General features: G+C 46.8%; 1 protein-coding gene across 1 annotated transcript; it reads left to right on the forward strand.

Annotated features, from left to right (window-relative positions):
- Window positions 1-395: 395 nt before the first annotated feature.
- On the forward strand, window positions 396-9,151 carry AHSA1 (activator of HSP90 ATPase activity 1). Its single transcript, XM_057733573.1, has 9 exons — window positions 396-645; window positions 1,992-2,182; window positions 3,861-3,943; window positions 4,355-4,472; window positions 5,561-5,649; window positions 7,391-7,519; window positions 7,978-8,079; window positions 8,587-8,638; window positions 8,756-9,151. Exons 1-9 carry the CDS (start codon window positions 566-568, stop codon window positions 8,926-8,928), a joined length of 1,017 nt encoding a protein of 338 aa, XP_057589556.1. The 5' UTR covers window positions 396-565; the 3' UTR covers window positions 8,929-9,151.
- Window positions 9,152-10,267: the final 1,116 nt, after the last annotated feature.

Here is a 10,267-nt window from a genome sequence, read left to right on the forward strand (position 1 = left end):
TAGGCCGTAAGGCACCCTGGAAGTTGTAGTTCCTTCCGCCTGTCCTCAGGCGCTGTCCGGAAGGGCTACGGGGGCCTCTTGACTACAGCTCCCAGAATCCCGAGCACCGCGCCTAAGTCGTTTCCTCTACTTTTAACTCGACCTTCCGCAGTTAGTCAGCGGGTCATTCAACAAGACTACAACTCCCATGAGGCTCATCAGGGCTGATTAAGGGTTCAGGGAAACAATGAGACGTGTCCTTTGTGTCTCTGCGGGTGAATCATGGTCGTGTGAACGGTTGCATTTTGGGTCTCTTAGAAGATAACCCGAAGGAGTTTGAAGGATCCCTGGAACAGACGGAAGCTAAGGTCCGGCGAGGTGGAACGGAAGTACCCGGTGGGAGGGAGGAGGAGCCGGAAGTTAAGGCGGGGAGGGGGCGGGGGTGGAGGGAAAAGCAAGCCAGGAGGATCTGCGGCCGCTTCTAGTAGTTTCCAGGCGCTGCCGGGCGGCTGGGACCGGGCGGTCCTGAGGCTGTGGCTGTGGCTGTGGCTGCTCGGGAGCTGGTGGTGGCGCGATAGGAGAGCCGATGGCCAAGTGGGGTGAGGGTGACCCACGCTGGATCGTGGAGGAGCGGGCGGACGCCACCAACGTCAACAACTGGCATTGGTGAGGGCCAGCGGGCCAGGCCGCGGGAGCGCTACGGCCGGGCCAGGGCTGCAGGGTCCCTGGAACCTCGGCCGGGACAAAGCTGGGGCCGAGGCAGCCCTACTTGCGCGGAGATGGGCGTGGGTCCTTCCTGTTGCAGGGGTCCGTAATCCCAGGCCCCTCCGCTCTCTGGTCTCTGTTTCATTGGGGGGTGGAGCGGGGGGACGACACGGAGGGCTGCGCCCCAGACGAGGGGTTTCACTTGTAAGATAACATAATCCTTTGGCTGCTGTATACAGCCTGAGCGGAGAGATGCTTCCCACACGTGGCCGGAGGAGTCAGTGAGACCCAAACCGCCGTGGATTGTGTTGGGAGGTTGCAGTGTTAGGCTCGGGAGGGTTGGAATTCCTATGTTTCGGCTTAGGGGTGGAATTAAAAGTCAGTCATAGGGGACCGCTGCCTCACTCCAGAAGGCTGAGGTTTAAAAAGTGTTCTGCCGGTGCCCACAGCTCAGTGATGCTGAAGGCACCATGGCCTCTCACCCGGAACTATTAAGTTCGTTGTGTGGTAGCTCCAGGGACTGCTCCTGGTTGCCGGGCAATCATGATTTATAACCCAACCACTCTTGAAAGCCTACCCTCCTTCGTGAAATCCTCTACAAGTAATGTTTCCTCATTTTTTGAGTCCACTGAACTTTGTTCATACTGTCTTTACTGTATTTTAATTTTGTTGCAGCTCTTTTTATTGTTGTTTTCTCTGTTGGAAAGTTGGGAGGTAGATCTTTTTTCTTCCCTATATCTCAGCCTGCCTTGTTTCCTCCTAACACAGAGTGCTTGACTTAATTTTTGTTCGTTTTGAAGTACTGGACTTACGTTGTTTTCATTCATGGCCAGAGGGCGCAGGATGTGTAGAGCCTTTATATAGCACAACCTGAATTTGATAGGTGAAAACACTGTGCTGGTGAGATCAAGAATATTGGTTTATTCGTTATTGGACCTTTTAGCTCAATACTGCATTCTATGGCCCGGTTGTGTGCTCCTGACCTCAGCAAGATGTGCACAGATTTCCACTTGGTCAGACGGGGGCGCCATGTTAAAGTGTCTAATACTGACCCTAGCACCATCATGCTGAGAAAGGAAAGCAGAATTTTCCATTTAGTTTGAACCATTCTATACAGCAGTCGCCCTTATTGACAACATGGGACTCCTGGTCTTCCTAAAAGAGTAACTTGTTTGTGGACATACTGCAGTGGGGCTGAGGGTTTTGTGTTCTTTTCCAGCCTCCTTTAGCCTTGGATGCTCTTGTATAGAGCAAGCAGTGTATCCTTTATTTGGCTGCGGGTCCATAGCTTTGTTTCTTTATTGCAGGACAGAGAGGGATGCTTCGAACTGGTCCACAGAGAAGCTGAAAACCCTGTTCCTGGCAGTGTGTGTGCAAAATGAGGAAGGCAAGTGCGAGGTGACAGAAGTGAATAAGCTCGATGGAGAGGCATCCATTAACAATCGCAAAGGCAAACTGATCTTCTTTTATGAGTGGAGCATCAAACTAAACTGGACAGGTAAGTGTGTGCTCGGCTTTTAGGACAGAGGTTAACCACCTTTGATTGAGCTGTTCAGGAGCCGGGGAGAACGGTTTTTGAGGGGTTATGACCTTTTTTCAAGGGAGATAGATAGTGCTGCTTTGGAGTCCTCTAGAAAGCAGTATTGAATGCTGAATTTTTTCTGCCTCTGTGGGACACTAAATGGGTTTCCCCTCTCTGGGTCTCACAAGTCCCCGCGGATGCGGATGAAGCAGCTGGGCTGCTGAATCTTTGGCTCTTGGTCTGTGTTGGGAGATACAATGTGACATTCTTCAGAGTAGCTATTTCTGCCTCTTGGATGATTTTAAAGTGGGGAGGGGGAGTTTTTTGGTTTTCCTTTTTTTTTTTTTTTAACTCTCCAGTGTGAACCTAACAGTTTAGAGTGCTATGGTAATGAAGCTTGCATGTGATTATAACTTGGGTCAGTTTTATTCTCTAGCTTAATGTCCCTTTTGTGAAGATATTAGCATAGAATTGGGGCCATGGTTGGATGGTCCTGACAGTTGGGAGGCCGAATATTAAAAGACAACAAAGTTAAAAGAGTACATGTATGGGGCAAAGCATGAACTTTTTGTTCCAGTACGCATTTCTCAGGTGAATGGTAATAAAGAGGGGACATGTATTTATCTCTTGGGTTTTTTTTTGTTTTTGTTTTAAACTGCTAAAGCACAGCAGTCTGGAAGAAACCTTAGGTATCATCCCAGTCCCCTTTTTATGGATTGAGAAACTGAGGCCTAGAGAAGTAAAGATAATTGTTTTGTCAGTTAACTTTGAAATACAGTCAGTTCTGCTATAACGTGACATGTGTTTCTAAAAATCACGCTATGCAGAATCTTGCAACAAAAACCACAGAGCTTGTAGGGAAGATGGGGTTAGGGATGTGACACAGTACTCAAAAGCTTCATCAGTGATATTTTTTTAAATTTAGGAATATAAAAATTGATGGTACAGTTTTACATATGTTGAATTATAAGGAATACATAAATAACAAGTATGGTGCTTTACCTTGACAGAGACCTGAAGTGTGCCTGTGAAAGTGGGCATCAGAAGCATTGAGGCATGTGGGTTATTGTGAGGGGGGGGAAGGAGAGTCACTTGAAATCAGAAGGAGCATTATAACACCAGTTGTGGATGGCGTGGCTCCTATCACACACGGTGAACTGAAATCACTGCCAGATAAATGTTTGAGATGTGTGTTTCCTGTATTCCTGTACAGCTCCGTGCAGCTGATTTGGGTTTCTTTGGGTTCACCTAGAGTTTCTCATGGATGAAATCACATATAAGCAAACATGAAATTCATATTATGATCAAATGGTCCCTTAATATATCAGTAGCATTGGAACAAATTTGTGTTTTCAAAACAAGGGTTCTAGCAGAACTGTCTGTATTAGCTATGAAGCCCTCCTTAGCAGAATTCCTACTAGTGCTGAATTCACATGGCTCTTGGTCCCACACTGTAATAACACAGTCTTAAGAAATCTGATGAGGAGAGACATTTCAGGGTGGGGGCAGTGATTGCATCTGCTGCGGCGTTCTCTCAGAATAAAGTCAGTTCAGTTGTCTGAAAGACGTGTGAGCAGAGTAGTAGTTAGCACTCCAGAGCAGAAGACTTTTCCTGAAGAGGAGGAGACTGATAACGTTACCTTACTTTTGATAGGTACCTCTAAGTCTGGAGTGCAGTACAAGGGCCATGTGGAGATCCCCAACTTGTCTGATGAAAACAGCGTGGATGAAGTGGAGGTTTGTGCTTTCTATTTCTTCATTTGTCTCTGAGTCTTCCACATCCTCTTATTCTCAGATGAGAAAAATGACCTGTCATTCAAGATTACAGGCCAGGCTTGGCCCCAGCATTCAGAACCCCAGTCTGCAGGTGATCGTCTAGGTCTTTGGTGCCATTGGGAGCTTCCAGAGCGGCTTGTGCTTATTTAATTACTTTGCTTTCGTGAGTAGAGTAGTGTGGGTTCTAACATTAGCCACCATTGTCTTGGCAGAGAGACCTCAAGAAGGAACACTCGTGGGGATCGTACGAGTACCTCAACCCTCATGCATTTCCTTTGGAAATGTCAGCAGTAGTCTGATTGCTCAGCACCTACATTCCTCAGTGTGGTGCCTCTCAAGTTAATTACCACCTGCTTCTGATCTTTCACTCAGATTAGTGTGAGCCTTGCCAAAGATGAGCCTGACACAAATCTCGTGGCCTTAATGAAGGAAGAAGGGGTGAAACTTCTAAGAGAAGCAATGGGAATTTACATCAGCACCCTCAAAACAGGTATCCCTTGAGTAGGTATGAATGGCTTGAGAAGATAAGTTTTCCACCTGTCAGATGCTAATTAAGGGGCTTGACAGGTCTTTCTTTGGCAAATGGATAAAAATTTGGGGGGAGGAGGCTTATTTCATCTTAAGGTCAGTCTATAAATTTTGAGTAAGGGAAAGATGCAGAGATGGTTTTCTAATATGTTGGCTGTTGAGCACTTGAAATGTGGCTAGTCCAAATTGAGATGTGCAGTGAGTACAAAATACACAATGAATTTTGAAGACTTGGTAGTTTAAAAAAAAAAGTAAACTATCTCAGTAATTTTTTGATATTGATGACATCGAAAAGGCAGTTTGATATATTAGGCTAAATATATTGTTAAAATTAATTTCACCTGTTTGTTTTAATGCTTTGGTGTGGCTACTAGAAAATTTAAGATTACATTTGAGGCTGGGATGGTATTTCTGTTAGACTCGCTGATCAGAGACTTGGCATCCCCAGACTCACCGCTTGAGCATGGTCCTGCACTGTTTTTGCATATTGATGCATATTCTCCAGGAATATTTAGAGGGTTATTTGAATAGTAGTCAGCTCAGCTCTCCCTAGAATTCTGGTTCTGCCATGTGTTCTGACCTTGGTGTCAGAGTACATATGATGATCATCAAAGGGAACCAGTATAGAGGTGGAAACCTTTTTTTGGTGGGAACCAGTGCTCTGATGCCGTAACCAGCTGTGACTGTCCTACGGAGGTAAAGCAGTGGAGAAAGGGGACTAAAAATGCAGCTGTAGGGATCTTGACGCACTCTTGAAGCCTTTGAAAGTGCCGCTGCATTCATTGGCTGCCATCCACAGAGGACCTCATGTGCATTTAACAAGTTGTGATGCTTCTAATTGAGTCGGGTAAAATAATCCCAATGAACCCAGTACGTTCTGTCGCATACACTCAGGTACCCGTCTGGCACAGATCAAAGGTGAAGACTCTTCCTTCCCTTGTCATTACCTCCTTCTGGGTTAAGATGGGCATCTTTGTCAAGCTACAGTGAAGCCTCAAATCTCAGCTACTAAAAAAGTAACTTTCAAGAGCTGTGATTTTCTCTTTTCAGAGTTCACGCAGGGTATGATCTTGCCTACAGTGAATGGAGAGTCAGTAGACCCAGCGGGGCAGCCAGCACTGAAAACTGAGGAGCGCAAGGTAACCGGTGTTCCCGCGTGGTGGGGCGGGAGGCTGTCTGGAAAGGGAGCTGAGATGCTGCCTCCTCCTCAAGGCCATATCTCAGCTCTTTCTCTCCCACCCTAACCTCTGAGCCAGAGCTGGTGCTTTTTAGAGAGTCCACAGAGTGTAGTTGTCTGTCTCCCCATCTTTAACCTGGCTTTTTTTTTGTTTTGGGGTTTTTTGGTTTTTTTTTTTTTTGTAACATAAGTTAATTTTATTTATTGGCCGTGTTGGGTCTTCGTTGCTGCACAAGGGCTTTCTGTAGTTGCAGAGAGCAGGGGCTACTCTTCGTTGTGGTGCGTGGGCTTCTCATTGCAGTGGCTTCTCTTGTTGCAGATCACGGGCTCTAGGTGCGCAGGCTTCAGTGGTTGTGGAGTGTGGGCTCAGTAGTTGTGGTGTACACGCTTAGTTGCTCTATGGCATGTGGGATCTTCCCGGACCAGGGATCAAACCCATGTCCCCTGCATTGGCAGGCGGATTCTTAACCACTGTGCTACTAGGGAATCCCCCTTTAACCTGGTTTTTATTCATTTGTAACAGACCCCTAGAGTGAATGAAAGCCTCCAGGGACTTCAGAGTCAACCTCTTGCATTTAACACCAGTGGGGATGTTATGAACACAGGGTGGTCTTCACCTGTATGCATCTTAAGTCTTATATCTACATTTCATACTTTGATACTGAAGGTCTCATCAAGGTGTCAGGGGTTACTTAGATCACTAACTTTACCTAACAGGAAGTTGATGGATTTCACCCCATTTGCAGGATGAGCACATGTTTTTTCTGGAGGTGGAACTTGTGTGGTTCAGGTTCAGCACTTGGTTTTCAGCCCCATTGCCATTGTGTCAGCACGCTGAAGGATATTCTGGGGGTGCTGCTTCCAGCAATTTAAGCATAGAAATTCTGCTTGAGAATTAACGCAGGGCTTTTCAGAAGTACCTTATGATTTGGTGTGTCCTTTGGCAATGGGCCTTTGTTTTTAAGCTCTTTTTTGAAATATAATTGCTTTACACTGTTGTGCCAGTTTTTGTTGTACAGCAGAGTGAATCAGCTGTATGTATACATATATCCCCATATCCCCTCCCTCCCACCCTCCCTATCCCAGCCCTCTAAGTCATCACCCATCATCGAGTTGATCTCCCTGTGTTATGCAGCAGCTTCCCACTGGCTATCTATTTGACATTTGGTAGTGTATAAATGTCAGTGGTACTCTCTCACTTCAAGCTTCCCCTTCACGGCCCCCCGCCCCCTGCCGTGTCCTCAAGTCCATTCCTACATCTGCATCTTTATTCTTGCCCTGTCACTGGGTTCATCAGTACCATTTTTTTGGATTCTATGTATATGAGTTAGCATACGGTATTTGTTTTTCTCTTTCTGGCTTACTTCGCTCTGTATGACAGACTCTAGGTCCATCCACCTCACTCCAGATAACTCAATTTCATTCCTTTTTATGGCTGAGTAATATTCCATTGTATGTATGTGGCAGTGGGCTTTTAAATGAGTATCACTCTTCTTTCACCTAGACTAGCATTGAGGATTTTCTGAAAAAGTTCTCCTCCTGACTGAAATGCCCATGCACATGAATGTCCTCTAAGCCCGTGGAATAATTAGCCTTGGAGGTGAAAAAGTTTGTGAGAATGAATGGCAGGGCTGTCCCTGAAGCCCTGTTAATTGAGGTTTCACCTTTACTCTAAACTGACAGTTTCACTGCAACTTCCACAGGCTAAGTCTGCTCCTTCAAAAACCCAGGCCAGACCTGTTGGTGTCAAAATCCCCACTTGTAAGATCACCCTTAGAGAAACCTTCCTGACGTCACCGGAGGAGCTCTACAGAGTTTTTACCACCCAAGAGGTAAGTATAGTCTTGTCCTTCCAGCTCCTGACATCTGCCATTCCAGGTGACTAGAGTTGTGGGCACATCCCCTCCTTGTGTGGAGGAAGTGCTGAGTGGAGCCGTGAAGCTTTCCTTGTACACGCAGAGGCAAAGAAAAGACACTCCTGTTCAACCCACTCATCAAAGTGGACTCGGCTTCTTTTTTCTCTTCTATACTAGTCTTGGGTCATGGAAGCGGGGGCCGCTGGGGTCACCCTCGTCAGGAAAGTGAATGGGTCTGAGGTAATGGCATCCTGGAGTCAGAATAAACTCGCGTTGAAGCCTGGTCTCTAGTGGAACAAAAAAGAACCTAAACCTGGTTCTTGGGCAGAGTAGTGTCTTTGGAAGTGAGAGCTGAGGCATGCAGGTGTCCGCTGGCATTTCTGCTGGGTCCCACTGAGAGGCACGCATCTTCTTACCTCCTTTTTCTCCTGCAGCTTGTTCAGGCCTTCACCCATGCTCCTGCAATGTTGGAGGCAGACAAAGGTGGCAAATTTCACCTGGTAGATGGCAGTGTCTCCGGAGAATTCACTGATCTGGTGAGTCCCTGCTGGCCAGGTTGTAGCTTTCCTCTGAGCAGAAGAATAACGTGTGTCGTGTGCCCCCCCCTTTTTATTTTCAGGTCTGTAAATAAAATTTAAGGCTTTAATCTCTTTGGTTAGTAAAACCTCATTCCTCATGTTGTTTTTCAAAAGAATGCTACAATTGAATTCTCTTGCTTTCTTATAGTTTTTTCATTAGTGAGGTAAAATTAGTTCTTTCTGGAGAAGGCACACATGGAAGAGAGGTTGTATATATGGTGGCTTATGGCTTTCCATTTGCGGCACTGAAATTTCACCTGGGCACAGGTGACTGGCCCAACTTAGGAGTAAGAGGAAAGGCTGCGGCTGATATCAGTGCAGAAGCTATCAACTCTGGTGCATTTCATCCTCATCAGTAGTACCGTTGCAGGTGATGGGCTCCATATGGAAGGCAGGTGGCTGATCCTTGCTTCAGATTGAGTATATTGCAATTATAGTATGGGCTGACCTCTTCGATTATTTCAGGTCCCTGAGAAACATATTATGATGAAGTGGAGGTTTAAGTCCTGGCCAGAAGGTAAGCAAGCATATTTGTTTATTACCATTGCCCCCAGAACTTTTTCTGTTCCCCTTAATCTCAGACCCACATGGAAACCCTGGATCTGAAACCTCCCTGCCCTTTGCTTTTCCCCAGGGCACTTTGCCACCATCACCTTGACCTTCATTGACAAGAATGGAGAGACTGAGCTGTGCATGGAAGGCCGAGGCATCCCTGCCCCTGAGGAGGAGAGGACGCGACAGGGCTGGCAGCGGTACTACTTTGAGGGCATCAAACAGACCTTTGGCTATGGTGCACGCTTATTTTAGGGCCAGCAGCAGAGGGTACGGCCTGCCCGACACTTCAGTCCAGCCCTCTCCTGACCGGGGCTTGTGACTCACAGGATTGCACCATACCAACCACTAACTTGGGGCCAGGGCCCCTTCCCTTCATGTATACCTTGGGTCTGTGCATGTTTTCTGCTGGGTGGGAACAGAGGGTGATTTCTCTTTTATGTGTACATACGCTAAATAAACGTAATTTAAAAAACGTGTATGTCTGGAACCTGTGTTGACGGGGTGACTGGTATTAAGAGTTCCTTTGAAGGTTTTGAATTAAAAAAATACAAAGGAGGGGTTTTGTCTCCGTTCTGGGTAAGTGCACATAGTTAAGAGGAATGACGGAAGCCTGCTTCTCACCAGCAAGCACTCTTGAGCTCCTGTCCTTTCATACTGCAGACCGGCAAAGAGGGGCTCTTCGCCTCACTGAGGGAAGCGTGGGGCGGGGGGTGCTCTTGGGTGAACAGTGCGGACAAACTTCATCACTGGTGGATGTGGCATCCGGGGCTGCCCACTCTCCGTGGCCTCATCCTCTTGCAAGAAGAAATGTTCACCAGGTGCTGCTTTGAGATGTGGAGAGATCCCCCACCCTGTGGCAGAGGGGAACCCTGGGCCTTGGGCTCTGTTCACTGAGCTTGTGTTTATTGAGCAGTTACTATGTAGCAGACATTGCACTAAGCAGTAGCTTATTTAGCCCCCATGATATCCCTATGAATTAGATAACTGCCATCATTTCTGTTTTACAAGAACCTAGTTCTTGGATTACTTCATGCATATCCCAGACCCTACAACAGGTAATTTAGCAGAGTTGGGATTTGGAACAAGGACTGTAACTGCAGAGCCAGTGTTCAAGTCCAAACCACTTACTGCCTTGTCATTGCTTTCATCCCTGCAAAGCCGCAGCTGTATCTCTAGAACGTTAGGCATCCCTCCTAGAGTAGGAAATTCCAAGGCTGTTGTTACTCCCAGAAAGAGGAAGAAATTACTGTCCTTGCTAGAGTATCTTTAAATACCTGGTCCATTAAACAAGTTTACTGAGCACTGACCAAGGGGTTCTGGTGGGGTCCAGATGGGCACGTTGCAGGAAGAGGTGAACCACCTGCACAGGGAGGGTCGTTTTCCTGGACAAGCCCCGCCCTGGGTCCTCCCCAGTGTGAGTCAGCACCATCTAATCGAGACACTACCTCCTGCAGCTACAGCTGTTTCCTTCATCGATTTTTGCCTTTTTTATTAGGTGGCAGAGAGGCCTGCAGACTAATCCTACCAACATGACTTGGCCAAAATGTAATTAAAGCAGAAAATCAGTACTGATCTGGATAATGTAGACCCC

The sequence above is a fragment of the Hippopotamus amphibius genome, chromosome 4, assembly GCF_030028045.1.
Source record: "Hippopotamus amphibius kiboko isolate mHipAmp2 chromosome 4, mHipAmp2.hap2, whole genome shotgun sequence".
Lineage (NCBI taxonomy): Eukaryota > Metazoa > Chordata > Mammalia > Artiodactyla > Hippopotamidae > Hippopotamus > Hippopotamus amphibius.